The 15383-nt window shown below is 40.9% G+C and overlaps 1 protein-coding gene across 6 annotated transcripts in view; it reads left to right on the top strand.

The window, feature by feature from the left end:
- The first annotated feature begins 244 nt into the window (after positions 1-244).
- LOC101934902 (Y+L amino acid transporter 2-like) overlaps positions 245-15383 on the top strand; it is a 33618-nt gene continuing 18479 nt past the window's right edge. Inside the window, exons 1-5 of one of the 6 annotated variants that reach the window (XM_065585870.1) lie at positions 356-449; positions 1188-1291; positions 6766-6888; positions 10675-10841; positions 13488-13613. In XM_065585870.1, coding sequence (XP_065441942.1) covers positions 6818-6888; positions 10675-10841; positions 13488-13613 — 364 coding nt within the window. In that variant the 5' untranslated portion in view covers positions 356-449; positions 1188-1291; positions 6766-6817. Of the gene's footprint in view, positions 450-1187; positions 1292-6765; positions 6889-7044; positions 7553-10674; positions 10842-13487; positions 13614-15383 lie in introns of all 6 variants that reach the window. The other 5 variants (XM_042844482.2, XM_042844486.2, XM_042844489.2 and 2 more) reach the window with 5 other exon arrangements.

Below are 15383 nucleotides of genomic sequence, written 5' to 3' on the forward strand. Positions count from 1 at the left end.
AACCATTTTAATACTGTGTTGCAACTTGCTTTCCTTAGGGCTGGGATCAGTGGAGGAATGGGAAAAACATCCACATTAAACAAACATATTTTTATCTTTTTACTAGTTGCTTTCCTATTAATTCCCATTGTCAGATGTCTTGACACAGTCCAGTGGCCAAAGACTCTTGACCTGCTTGATCAGCTCTTTCCAGATGCCTTTTGATTTTTCAGAGCGTAAACTCTTGTACTCACACTGGCCTCTCAGTTCACCAGCAGATCATGGAAAACAAGGGTGCTAAGTTAGTGTTCTTGCATTCATTAACTTATTATTCTGCTCTCCAGAGATTATTTCCTTGTTTGGCCTCTTTGGCTTGATATTGTACCTTGCTTCATCCCGGCCTTTGTATTCCAAGAGTACTTTGTAAAGAGGGTACTATATACTTTCAGAAGACAAATTCAAGCACCTTGGTAAGTCCTTCTTTGCTTTACTTATTTTTAAATCTTGGTTGAAACAAAAGCACATTCAATTGAAATAAGATTTATGCAGATTGTAAGCATGCTTTTCACGTAATGAATAACTGCGTTATAAATTCTTGGATGGACTACAGAGATAATTTTCAGAAAATGTACTTGGAGTAAAGTGAGATCTATTGTTTTCATTTAACCAGCTGTCTTGTGCTAGTTAACAAAGTGTTTGGGAAATTAGCAGACAACCTCCCCTCTCCCTCCTTCTGCACAGTAAACAGAGGTTTCTGCCCGGCTCTTCCATGCACTTTCCTGAAAACAGACTTCTTCCACCATCACATTGTCAAAAGGCTCATGTTGTGATCATTGCAGTGAATGAGAGATTACATTCATTTTGAAAATGTTAACTTGTCACCTGGGACACTATCTTTGAGTTCAACAGTGACTGTGGATAAATGTGTTAAAATAAATAAACAAACTTCCATTGATCTTGATAAACATGCCTTTCTAAGATATTGTAATAGGGCTTCTGACTTTTGCACTGTCTCTTCTGGTTCACTTGGGTTGTTTGGAGACACCCTGTTTCATAGAAGCCCCACATCCTCTTTTTTGGTAGCTGCTGCTGGTTTTAATATTCCTACTAAAAATAGCAACTGACAGCAAAGCTAAATTGAACCTTTGGGAGGCAGAGAGAGAGAGAGAGTTATTCATACTTATATCCATATCACTTTCCACTCCTAGTGAACCAGCTGCTTGCTTATTTAGACATAGAAGGAAGTTAAAGGGTCACTGTTCAGTTGCTTAAGTTACAGCAGCCTTTCCCCTAAAGGAAGCAGCGTCAACTGGTAAGCTTCTACTTTCTCTTTTTAATACCACTCTTAAATTTGGAGTACAGTAGCTTTTCCCTTTATTTCATCCATAATGACATGCTTATGGTGGTAATGATAAACTGTGGAATTGAGTGTGTCTGTAATATAAGAACCACAAACATTTTGAGCACAGTAACCAAGCAGGACAACACTAGGTATTATTTTGCTGTATATTTTTAAAAACCTAAAAGTAAGAACAACTATCTGTGGAGCTGTTAAGTTCCTATTGAATAATTATGTATTCCCATCATAGAAGATGAAGTTTTGTTTCACAGCAAAGTGTTTTTGTTGCTGTTGCTTCTTCACAATGCATAATCTTGTTTTGTTCGCCTGGCCCGTTCTTGCACTGGAATGTGTTCAGTGGCATGATCAGGCCATAAGTGCTCTATTTAGAATCTGCTGTAGCTCATGTTCAGTGTCAGTGTTCTGAAGTTTGAGCCACACAGCAGGATTTCCTAAGGTACAGTGGTGACTCTCGGCCCATCTGTTCTTTGCACGTCCAACCAAGCATATTCATATAAATGTGTGTGCCTTAAAGATGCGTTGCTATTTTTTTCAATCATTATCTCTACTGTAAATATAGTGTTACTGTTCTGTTTGCTTTAAGGACACAATGTGATGGATTATAGCCTTTAAAACATCTTTTTAAACGTGCATTTGTTACTGATAATCACAGTGGAAATGTGAAAATAGATTTCATTCTTAAATGGCATTTGTCTTCTTTGACACCACTCACTTTATGTGTGAAACTGGAAAGCCTTTGTTTACCTTGATTCTACAGCCTAGTTCATGTGCGCTAGATTCAGTGATGATGACGTAGCAGAAGTCTCTGATCTGGGACTCTCTGATGGTGGGCAGCTGATCATCCCAGTTAAGAGATTGTCCCCCCAAATGGCCTGAAATACAAGAATAAGACCGATGCATATTTGATGCATTTTGTCTGTATTTCATCTTTATTAAGGTCTGACCTTCCAAGGTGCTCAGTGCTCTCAATTTCCACTGAAATCAATAGGAGCTGGGGGTTCTCAGCACCTCATAGGAAGTACTCAGCACCTTAATCTTTATTTAGTGTTGTCTGCATTAAAGGCTGGGGATTTCAAAGGTGCCTAAGGAGTTAGGCAAGTAACTCCCATTGAACCAAACTTTCAAGGCCCTTTGAAAATTCCAGGCTGACTGACTATCTCTTCAGTAGAAAAGTTCACACCTTTTAAACCCCTGGCTGAGCATTGCTTATCACTTAGCACTTGTTGAATATGTCTCCATGATGCAAGTTATAATTTATTGTTATATAGGGGAAATCTACACTACAATGAGAGGTGTGACTGCATCACATGTAGACATACCTGTGTGACCTTGGATTGAGCTAGCTCAGACAACAATGGGTATGTCTACACTGGAGTTGCAGGTGTAATTTCCAGCTCCAGTACACATGGCTGTACTAACTGTGATCAAGCTAATGCATTAAAAATAGCTGTGGGGACTGCTCCAAGTGTATCTCTAGAGTTTCAGATGGGATTGTACTCAGGCTAGTCCATTCCACCACCCGTGCAGCTGTGGCTACATAGCTATTTTTAGATCTCTAGCTCAATCACAGCTAGCATGGGTATTTCTCAGGAGCTGGATTTACACCTCCTGGATTGCACTGTAGAGAGAGTCAATAGGATGATAACCCTAGCGTTGGGGTGTCCAGCATTTAGAGATGAGGGGGGATCATTCACACCTGGTCAAAGATGAAAATTGGCCCACCCCAAACTAAAATGTCCTGGAACAAATTAGACCAGGCACGGCAAGAAGGGTAAAGACAGTGAAGGCATTCATATTTAGCCCTTGACACCTAATATAAATAGTACATCCATAAAAGCTATGGTAAAAGAACATTAAGTTTGCGAAGTCAAGCATTCAAATGTTCAACCTCAATTTGGTGCTCTTGTGCATATATATTATGAGGCTTTTTTTAAACAACTAACAAAATCATCCAAAGCACGGGACTTGGTGGTGATGGGGGACTTCAACTACGCAGACATCTGTTAGGAAAATAACACAACAGGACACAGATTATCCAACAAGTTCTTGGAATGTATTGGAAACAATTTTTTATTTCAGAAGGTGGAGAAAGCTAGTAGGAGAGAAGCTGTTCTAGATTTGATTTTGACAAATAGGGAAGAACTGGTTGAGAATTTGAAAGTGGAAGGCAACTTGGGTGAAAGTGATCATGAAAGGATAGAGTTCATGATTCTAAGGAATGGTAGGAGAGAGAACAGCACAATAAAGGCAATGAATTTCAAGAAGGCAGACTTTAGCAAACTCAGGGAGTTGATAGGTAAAATCCCATGGGAAGTAAGTCTAAGGGGAAAAACAACCGAAGACAGTTGGCAGTTTTTCAAAGGGACATTATTAAGGGCACAAGAGCAAACTGTCCCCATGTGTAGGAAAGATAGGAAGTATGTCAAGAGGCCAGAAGATCTTCAATGATCTAAAACTCAAAAAAGAGTCCTACAAAAGGTGGAAACTCAGTCAAATTACAAAGGATGAATATAAACAAATATCACAAGTCTGTAGGGACAAAATTAGAAAAGCCAAGGCACAAAATGAGATCAAACTAGCTAGGGACATAAAAAGAAACAAGAAAACATTCTACAAATACATTAGAAGCAAGAGGAAGGCCAAGGACAGAGTAAGCCCGTTACTCAATGATGGGGGGAAAGACAATAACAGAAAATGTGGAAATGGCAGAGGTGCTTAATGACTTATTTGTTTTGGTTTTCACCAAGAAGGTTGGTGGCGAGTGGACGTCTAACAAAGTGAATGCCAGTGAAAATGAAGTAGGATCAGAGTCTAAAATAGGGAAAGAACAAGTCAAAAATTACTTAGACAAGTTAGATGTCTTCAAATCACCAGGGCCTGATGAAATGCATCCTAGAATACTCAAGGAGCTGACTGAGAAGATATCTGAACCATTAGCAATTATCTTTGAAAAGTCATGGAAGACGGGAGACATTCCAGAAGACTGGAAAAGGGCAAATATAGTGCCCATCTATAAAAAAGGAAATAAGGATAACCCGGGGAATTACAGACCAGACAGCTTAACTTCTGTACCTGGAAAGATAATGGAGCAAATAATTAAGCAATCAATTTGCAAACACCTAGAAGATAATAAGGTGATAAATAACAGTCAGCATGGATTTGTCAAGAAGAAATCGTGTCAAACCAACCTGATACCTTTTTTTGACAGGTTAACAAGCCTTATGGATGGGGGGAAGCAGTAGATGATGGTATAGCTTGACTTTAGTAAGGCTTTTGATAATGTCTCGCATTACCTTCTCATAAACAAACTAGCGAAATACAATCTAGATGGAGGTACTATAAGGTGGGTGCATAACTGGTTGGAAAATTGTTCCCAGACAATAATCATCACTGGTTCACAGTAATGCTGGAAGGGCATAACGAGTGGGGTCCTGCAGGGATCGCTTCTGGTTCTGGTTCTGTTCAATATTTTCATCAATGATTTAGATAATGGCATAGAGAGTACCCTTATAAAGTTTGCGATGATACCAAACTGGGAGGGGTTGCAAGTGCTTTGGAGGATCGGATTAAAATTCAAAATGATCTCGACAAACTGGAGAAATGGTCTGACGTATTGGGGGGAGTGATAGCTCAGTGGTTTGAGCATTGGCCTGCTAAACCCAGGGTTGAGAGTTCAATCCTTGAGGGGGCCACCTAGGGATCTGGAGCAAAATCAGTACTTGGTCCTGCTAGTGAAGGCAGGGGGCTGGCCTCGATGACCTTTCAAAATCCCTTCCAGTTCTAGGAGATAGGATATCTCCATAAATTAAATAATTAAATTAAAAGTAAATAGGATGAAATTCAATAAGGACTAATGCCAAAGTACTCCACTTAGGAAGGAACAATCAGTTGCATACATACAAAATGGGAAATGACTACCTAGGAAGGAGTACTGTGGAAAGAGATCTGGGGGTCATAGTGGATCACAAGCTAAATATGAGTCAACAGTATAATGCTGTTGCAAAAAAAGTGATCATTCTGGGATGTATTAGCAGGAGTATTGTAAGCAAGACACAAGAAGTAATTCTTCTGCTCTACTCTTCGCTGATTAGGCCTCAACTGGAGCATTGTGTCCAGTTCTGGGCACCACATTTCAGGAAAGATGTGAACAAATTGGAGAAAGTCCAGAGAAAAGCAACAAAAATGATTAAAGGTCTAGAAAACATGACCTATGAGGAAAGATTGAAAACATGGGGTTTGTTTAGTCTGGAGAAGAGAAGACTGAGAGGAGACATGATAACAGTTTTCAAGTACATAAAAGGTTGTTACAAGGAAGAGGGAGAAAAATTGTTCTTAACCTCTGAGCACAGGACAAGAAGTAATGGGCTTAAATTACAGCAAGGGCGGTTGAGGTTGGACATTAGGAAAAACTTCCTAACTGTTAGGGTAGTTAACCACTGGAATAAATTGCCTATGGAGGTTGTGGAATCTCCATCATTGGGGATTTTTAAGAGCAGGTTGGACAAACACCTGTCAGGGACGGTCTAGATAAAATTTAGTCCTGCCTTGAGTGCAGGGGACTGGACTAGATGACCTCTCGAGGTCCCTTCCAGTTCTATGATTCTATGATAGTCTTTAATTAAATGATCATGGACTATTTTGTTCACAGGACCCCTGCTTCATTCAGCTCACAAGGATAAACAGAGCTACTCATTCCGGAGCTGGAGCAAGCTTAGCGCACATGAAGTTTTGTAGAGTTTTGTTACCAAATGCTAAGAAGTCTTTACAAAGTGCAGTTTTTTGGAGGGTTATGACTGGACCATGTTTTCATGGGATTGGCAAAAGCCATATTTTTTGATACCATGTAATGCCCCTGCAAAATTTCAAGCCCCACTCTTCTTCATGGAGGTGCTAAAGCATCTCAACAAAGCGGTTGTAAGATTTTATTTTAATGCGGGCCTAACAATGGTTTGTTTTGTTTTCCTAATTTAATTCTGAGAAACAATTGTACTTTTTAGCTGAAACTATATAAAAAAAAATCAGAGTGAGCCAGGCACCTGAGATGGAAAATTGTAGCCCAAATGCTTGAAGTTTGACAAAATTATAAGCAACTGAAGATAGGATCTTATAACAGAAAGTGTTTAGGCATATTCAATATAGGCAGAGCTACCCTCTCCACCTATATTTGTCAACTTACAAGTCAATAGACATTGACACAGTCTTGAGCAGCATAACACTTATGTATGTAATTAAATCTTGGTGGTGGCACTTTCAAAAAAGCCAGGTGCTCTGCATTTTCTGATAGCAATCATAAGCTCTGGTCATTTAAACATATTATGCTGTGCAAAACTCCTGTTTGGAACTTGCTTTTGGTAATAGGTTATTAAGAGTTCACAGATTGGCCCAACAAAATCAGTTCACTCTAACTTTTCCCTTTTTATTTCCAGTACTCAAATGGACAAACTTTAGGGATAGTAAATAGTTCATTGAAGTGGCACCATGTTGCTGATGGAAGAGAGACAGAATCTGAAATTTCACAGTGTTGTAATTGTAGGAGTCCTACCAATAAGGTAGATTTTGTTTTTTAATCAAAATTAGCCTACCGATAAGGCCCTACCTATAAATACTGATCATGATGGTGGATTCTGTTAATCCAGTTAATCACAGAGTTAATCACATATGTGATATGCATTAAAAAACGTCTCTTTCTCATTACTCATTTTCAGGTAATGTCAGGCTCCTGGATCATATGCTGTAATAAAAAAAACTCATCCAAGAATGGAGTACGTGAAAAGGACAAAGCGGCTGAAAATGTGCAAGAAAAAATGAAGATGAAACAAGAAATTACTTTGCTTAATGGTGTTTCTTTAATAGTAGGGAACATGATTGGTTCTGGGATATTTGTGTCACCCAAAGGTGTTTTGAAGTATAGTGCCTCCTATGGCCTCTCACTATTCATTTGGGCCCTTGGTGGGATCTTTTCGTTGTTTGGAGCTTTGTGTTATGCCGAACTGGGAACATCCATTGTTAAATCAGGAGCTAGCTATGCTTATATACTAGAAGCTTTTGGTGAATTCACAGCCTTTATCAGATTGTGGTCTTCCTTGCTCATTATTGAACCAACAACTCAGGCTGTAATAGCAATTACATTTGCTAATTATATTGTTCAACCAATTTTTCCATCCTGTGAGCCACCATACGAAGCAGTCAGGTTGATTGCAGCTGCTTGCATCTGTAAGTAAAGTTTGTGATTGGTAGAAATGAATTAATTTAATGCAGGTACTCATAAAAGCCTTGTCAGATTACCCTCCCCCTTAATTTTCTGTGAAAATAACCATTTTTTACCTAGGACAAATTCATAAGAATGTATTCTCTCTCTTGTGGAATGAATTTTTGTGGGATATGGGGTTGGTAGTGGGAGTTGGGGGGGCAGGAAGGGAGGGTTTCCAACATTTTGGATGAGAGACACTATGATTGGTGATAGAAAAGAAAACATTTTGCTATGGATCAAGAGCCTGACCCAAAGTCTGCATTGAAGTCCATGGGAAAATTCCCTTTGGCTTCAATGGGCTTTTAAATGTTCACATATCCTCAGATAAATCAGTAACTGCTTGTGAGTGAAAACTGTTGAAACACTAACATTCTTCCTTAACCCCTCCCAACCAACCAAAAAAATAATAAAATCTTAAAAAATAAAATAAAAACCAAAAGCTCTACCTCAAGCAGAGTTTTGACCCCCAAAAGGTAGAAGTTCCAGACACTCCATGAAGTCCACTAAGGACTTTGCTGTTGCTATGGATTTTAGGTGGAAGCCTGGAAGGTAAATGTAGGTACATAGGACTGGAAGAGACCAGCATTGAGTCCCGTCCTCTGCTATCCAGGTGCTCAGATACTAAGTGGTGGATGGTAGTATAAAACCTTATGAGCCACATACACAGAACTGTGTATAATCTATGTGCTGCTCTTGGTATATGCAACCGCATGATCAATTGTCCATGAGGCAAGACAGAGCATTCCCTAAAAGACAGCTGACGCAGCTAGTGTATATTAAGGAATGAGTATAACAGAGTAGTGTATGCTGTGAATTCTGAGAAAATGTCTTCTCTGCAATTAATCCTGTTTATACTTTTAACACTCCCCATTGAGGCAGACAGGAAGTTAACTTCTGAAAAACAGAGACCATGATTTACACTGCCGTCCTCCTCATTCTTCAGCATTCTAAATATCTAATTTATTAGAAAGTAGATCTATTCTAATATATTTTATTAGCCTAACTGTGATTTAGAGCAGTGCTTCTCAAAGCCAGTCTGCCGCTTGTTCAGGGAAAGCCCCTGGCGGGCCGAGCCGGTTTGTTTACCTGCCACGTCCACAGGTTCGGCCGATCGTGGCTCCCACTGGCTGCGGTTCACTGCTCCAGGCCAATGGGGGCTGCGGGAAGCAGCACGGGCCGAGGGATGTGCTGGCCGCCCTTCCTGCAGCCCCCATTGGCCTGGAGCGGCGAACCGTGGCCAGTGGGAGCCACAATCGGCCGAACCTGCAGAAGCCAGGGGCTTTCCCTGAACAAGCGGTGGACCGGCTTTGAGAACCACTGATTTAGATCATCTCCATACTTGCACACACGGGATCTATTTCTCTCTCCCCAGATGGAACCTGGTATTGTTCCATAAACTACTAAATGGGAGGTGGGGAATGGTGTTTAATTACAGCAGTTTCTTTAAACATTCATTTTGGATTCTGTCTGAGTGATTTTTGCTGTATTCCTCATGTGGATCAGTTGCTCTGTTTTGTAACACCATTAGTTACAATGTGCTGCTATCCCACAATCTGCATAGTTTTTAAATAAAATAAAGATCCTGAAAGTGAAAGGATACATCAACAATCCTAAATCAAATATTTTTCAGTGGTCAAATAATTTCAAGTGGAGCGAAAAGACTCTTTATTCACTTGAGCTAACTTAAAAAGCTACAATTTTTCACCTAGAGCAGCCTCCTTTTGGGGCAATTACATTCATAGAAATCTACAACTCTGCCTCTAAGTGCTAGAGGATATTAAAAGAATGAGAGGTGGGCAAACTGTGGCCCGTGGGACCCTCCTGCCCGGCCCCTGAGCTCCTGGCCCGAGAGGCTAGCCCCTGGCCTCTCCCCCGCTGTGGCCCCTCCCCTGCTGTCCCTCCTCCCCCGCAGCCGCAGCTCACCGGGCTGCTGGTGCAATGCTCTGGGCAGCAGGGCTGCAGAGCCACAGTCTGACCTGGTGCTCTGTGTTGCGCGGTGGTGTGGCTGGCTCCAGCCGGGCAGTGCGGCTGCCTGTCCTGGTGCTCTGGGCAGCGCAGCTGTAGTGCCACCAGTGCTCCAGGCAGCGCAGTAAGGGGGCAGGGAGCAGGGAGGGAGGTTGCATTGAGGGCAGGGGAGTTCAGAGTGGTGGTCGGGGGGTGTTGTGGTCAGGGAACAAGGGGGCCGGATAGGGCAGGAGTCCCAGGGGGGGCATCAGAGGGTGAGAAGCGGGGGGTGGTCAGATAGGGGGCGGGGTCTGGGCCACACCTGGCTGTATGGGGAGGGACAGCCTCCACTAATGGGCCCTCCATACAATTTCGGAAACCCAATGTGGCCCTCAGGGCAAAAAGTTTGCCCGCCCCTGCTCTAATTGCTTTCTCTGCTGAAACAAAGGAAGATGGTAAAGGAATAAAAATTATTTTCTAGATCTTTCCCAATAAAGATGTGTTAGAGTAGGTGGCTTTCACAGCATTTAATCTGTCCATATGCAAATATAGGACCCTGGAATTTCAATTATGTCCCACATGCTAAGGCCCCATTGCAATGCCCATTGGAGTCAATGGGAGTTCATCCATTCACTTCATTCAACACTGGATCAGTTCAAAATGAGGAATTCATTTTTTAAAATAGCAAAACTTTGGGGGTTCCGTTCCTTACTATGAAAATTTCCATACCCTGATCAAGTAGAGTTCCTGATTCCACTCTTTTACAGACATAAAAAGAGGGAGAACATAAGGTGGGAAAGAGTTAGATTTGGATCTAAAATATGAGACAGTTGAGAGAGATGTTTGGTTTGGCAGTCAAAATATATAATTTGATGCTTGGCATTGTCATGGTCTTAGCTACTAACTCTGTCAAAGCAAATGTTCCCTTCTAGGAATAAGGAATACTGTAAGTTACCAGTGCCTAGATGGTGGTTTTAGATTATAGAGAATGGAATCCTATTTTAATGTGCACACCACATTTGTTAATAGAGTGGGCTTTATAGAAATCACTCAGATAGATATGTTTCAAATTGGACCCTACTCTGACATTAAAAAGGTGTTTGTCTTAGAACAATTCACTGTAAAATCTAATATTTTTTAGACCAAGAGCCTGTTACCACTGCATTACTCCAGTTGTGTGCCAATGTGTAACACCACTGATTTCATTGGCATCACAGTGGTATATAAAAGAGAAATGCCATGGTGTATCAAACCTCAAAGGGCACAGTAGTCCCACTGAAATCAACGGGACTACTCACAGTAATAAAGGTAAGCATGTGTGTAAGTGTTTACAGGATTGGCGTCTTATATACTGGATACTATTTTCACCATTGTAAAGAATAATTTTTAAGTTGCAATATAATTTAAATGGCTGTAATCGCTTTCCTCCCATTTAAAACTAAAGAAAAGTGAGGTATGGATGAAAGGATAAAACACTGGAGCAAAGCCCAAATGAGAGAGATTTTCTGAGAGAAACTTGTATCAAAAAAGGCCTACTAAAGGCTACAGAAAAAGGAATCCTTGTCCCTAGCCAGTGCTCCAGGGTACTCTACACCTCATAGCCAGCTGCTGTTGCGTTGAGGGAAGAGTCAGTTAGCCCTGCTGCTCGTCTCTAACTTTGCTGATTCATGCTATGTGCCCACATCCCCTACTCATCTCCATTTTGCAGCGCTGAGTTGTACGGTGTCACCTCCTCTACGTCTCTGTGTTCTCTCCAGGGCCGACTCCTGCATTTCTGCCGCCCCAAAGCAAAAAAAAAAAAAAAAAAGCCGCGATCGGCGGCGGCAGTTCAGCGACAGGTCCTTTGCTCCTAGAGGGAGTGAGGGACCTGCCGCCCCCGAATTGCCGCAGGTGCCACCCCTCTCCCTTGGCCGCCCCAAGCACCTGCTTGTTAAGCTGGTGCCTGGAGCCAGCCCTGGTTCTCGTGAGGGCTGGGGGTAGGATATGATGGCAGAGTGCCCCTCCACTACCTGAGTTTCTAGTGCTGCTGACATGTGGCAACTAACAGACTATTCTGTCACCTCATTAGGTTTTAACTTCTCTGACTAAACTGAATGGCTATTTCCATCAGCACACGGCTCGGTGGAGATCTGGTTTAGCAATAAAATGACTTTAGCTGAGTCAGGGACAGGACTAGACCAGGGAACAAAGTGTGACACAAGGAGTCACACACACTGTTCCTTGTTTTGAGAAGGGAGTAAGTTACTAAGTTCCTAATAGGACGTGGCAGCTAATAGCTTCTAAATGATCTTTGGATATTGCTACAGCTGGTTGCTCCTTCCTGAGATCCAGTCTGAAGTTCTAAGGGCCAAATGCTTTGCTGACTTGCAACTTCAGACACTCCCCACGCAGTCCACATGGTTGCACAAGTCAGTATAGAATCTGACCCCAAAGGAGAAGCATTTCCATGTTGTAGTTTCTTTTTTCCTTCCCTCTGTAAATGTAAGGTGAGCATTAGGAAAAGCATCCTAACAGTGTGATCTGTTATACTATGAAAGTCTCTCTCAAAGAAAGTGAGCGAAGTCCCATTGTTCATCTAATTTTAAATGTCTCAAGCAAAGAATTGGAGAACATATTGCAATGGAAATTCTGCATTGATAAGCACTGAGTAGATGAGTTAAATGGATGACCTAATAGGTAACTGCACATCCACCCACTCACCTGACAAATAGTGTGTCTCTCATCTCTGCCTCCTTCCTAGATCATTGTCCCAGATGGTAGGTTGGCCATAGTGTTGAGGACAAGCTGGTGCGATGGAGGAAAGATTGTCAGGGCTGAATGAGGCAAGACAAGGGGACGTTTCCCAAAGAGGTGTATGCACATTTGCTCTCCATCTGGAATTCCTAGGCACTGCTAGTAGAGCTGACAAGAGGACAGTTCCATTTCCAGGCAACATTTGAGATTTCAAAATCTGTTTTTGTTTTGCATTGGAATGAAAACAAAACCTTCTGAATGTTTTCACAAAAACCATTGGAGTTCACGTGTAGGCTGGTGGTTAAGGCCCTGTTCTGGGAGACCAAACTCACTGTTTAGAACAGAGTTTTTCATCCCAGATCACTCCAAACAGGTAAAGACTTAAACCCCCATCTTTCAAGGCTAATACCCTAACCAACAGGCTACAGAGTCTCTCTCTTTGCTCAGCCTCAACCTGGACCCAGGAATGTTTTGGTTTTGACAGAACAGTATATTTGGGTGAAAATGTTCAAACCAGCTCTACTGGCTAGCAACAAAGAAATATAAAGTGAGGGCCCAAGAGAAGAAAATTGGATTTGTGATTAAGGAAGGGACTCAGGTAATGTGGATTCAAATCCCAACGCTGCTACAGACTTTCCTGTGTGACCATGGAAAAGCAACATAGTTTCAGTTCTCCTGGTGTGAAATGTAGATTCCTTTCTTGCATTCTTTGTCTATTTAGACTGCAACGTCTTTGAGGCAGGGACTGTCTCAGAGCCTAACACAATGGAGCCTTAATCTCCATCATGGATTTTAGGCACGACTGTAATCCAAATAAATAATAATCAAAATCCTGCCTGCTTCATGTGAGTAGCTCCACTGAAATCAATGAGATGATTCAAATAAAGTAAACAGTGGTTGGTCCTAAAATCAGAATTCAAAACCCAGTGCTTTCCCACTGATTTCAATGCAGAATGTCTTCCTTCCTCTCCTAATTTCTCTTTCTTCCAACCTATTACCAGGAAATGGCAGCCTCCATGCAGTAAGTTTTAGTTCTTTTTAAAAAACAAAAAATAAAAACTGACTTAAAAATTAATTATAGTCAATTTCTATTGCTTTCAGTAGAAGTCTAGATAATTCTGAAGTGTTGAAAGAGTTTTTCTGTACTTGTAACTTTCATTTTCTTGAAAGCTGTATTATTTAAGAAAGCACCTATCTCATTTGTATTCCTTTTCTCAATAGGCACCTTAACATTTATTAACTGTGTCAATGTGAAGTGGGGAACCAGAGTACAAGATCTGTTCACATATGCAAAAGTTATGGCCCTTATCATGATCATCTCGGTGGGTCTTTATAAAATTAGTAAAGGTAAGAATATATTTCATTTTAGACATTTTTTTAAAAAACTGAACAGTATCTGAGAGTCAAAATCTATACAGTAGTATCAGAATCCACACTTTCATATAAAATGTTATGCACTGGGCAATAGCTGTTCATTTCCTGAAAAAGAGGTGACAGCTATATTGCTCTGTAGGATGCTTTAAGCTCCATTTACACTGTGATAAAAGACCCACGCCACACCTGGGCTCACAGGGCTTGTTCTGCAGGGCTATAAAATTTCAGTGTAGACATTTGGGCCACCAAAATGTAAACCCGGGGTTCAAACTCATGTTCAAGGCTAGCCCCCTTCCATCTACACACAAATCATGCTAACCCAGGCTCGGACCCAGCGTCTCAATAGTTTGCAATATGGGGCCAAATATTTTCATGAGAACAGGACAAGTTTTCAGTGCCAGCAATTCTGAACCCTAGTCTTCATACAACCTTGAAACCACACTTTAGCCTAAACTGCCTTGGTCTACCCTTGGTCCATTTTTAGCTGTAGAGGATGAATAGGGATTACAACATGGTTATACTCTAATAAGTTATTCTGCTTACTAGAGCATATTTGTTGGCTGTCAGTGGTTCCAGATCAAATTTTCCTCAGGTTCCAACTAATAGATTTTTTTAAATAAATGCCAGCTCTGCAAACTTAACCTGGGATATGAAATGCAAATTGCGTGCTTTCTGGTTTGTGCATCATCAGCAGAATTGCTAACCAAATTCCGTTTGTAGAATCTTTATTGCTAATGATGATGTGTGAATCAGATTTCGGATTCCAGGTTCATTTTGCAGACTTGCTCTCACACAGAGAAAACTCGGCAATGCTAACAAATGTTAAAAAAAAAATAGTAAAAAATTATTTTTGTCAGAAAAGTAAGCAGCCATAAATGTGTCAATATTGGGCTGTCAAGCGATTAAAAAAATTAATCGCAATTAATCGTGTGATTAATCACACTGTTAAACAATAATAGAATACCGTTTATTTAAATATTTTGGATGTTTTCTACATTTTTTCAAATATATTGATTTCAATTACAACACAGAATACAAAGTGTATAGTGCTCACTTTATATTTATTTTTATTACAAATATTTGCACTGTAAAAGAACAAAAGAAATAGTATTTTTCAATTCACCTAATACAAGTACTGTAGTGCAATCTCTTTATTATGAAAGTTGAACTTACAAATGTAGAATTATGTACAAAAAAATACATTAAAAAATAAAACAATGTAAAATTTTAGAGCCTGCAAGTCCACTCAGTCCTACTTCTTGTTCAGCCAATCGCTCAGACAAACAAGTTTGTTTCTATTTTCAGGAGTTACTGCTGTCCGCTTCTTGTTTACAATGTCACCTGAAAGTGAGAACAGGCATTCTCGTGGCACTATTGTAGCCGGCGTCACAAGGTATTTACATGCCAGATGCTCTAAAGATTCATATGTCCCTTCATGCTTCCACCACCATTCCAGGGGACATGCGTCCATGCTGATAATGGGTTCTGCTCAATAACAATCCAAAGCAGTGCAGACTGATGGATGTTCACTTTCATGATCCGAGTCAGATGCCACCAGCAGAAGGTTGATTTTCTTTTTTTGGTGGTTCGGATTCTGTAGTTTCCGCATCTGAATGTTTCTCTTCTAAGACTTCTGAAAGCATGCTCCACACCTCATACCTCTCAGATTTTGGAAGGCACTTCACATTCTTAAACGTTGGATCAAGTGCTGTAGTTATCTTTAGAAAACCTTGCAATGCTGGT

This window comes from Chrysemys picta, chromosome 2 (assembly GCF_011386835.1).
Source record: "Chrysemys picta bellii isolate R12L10 chromosome 2, ASM1138683v2, whole genome shotgun sequence".
Lineage (NCBI taxonomy): Eukaryota > Metazoa > Chordata > Testudines > Emydidae > Chrysemys > Chrysemys picta.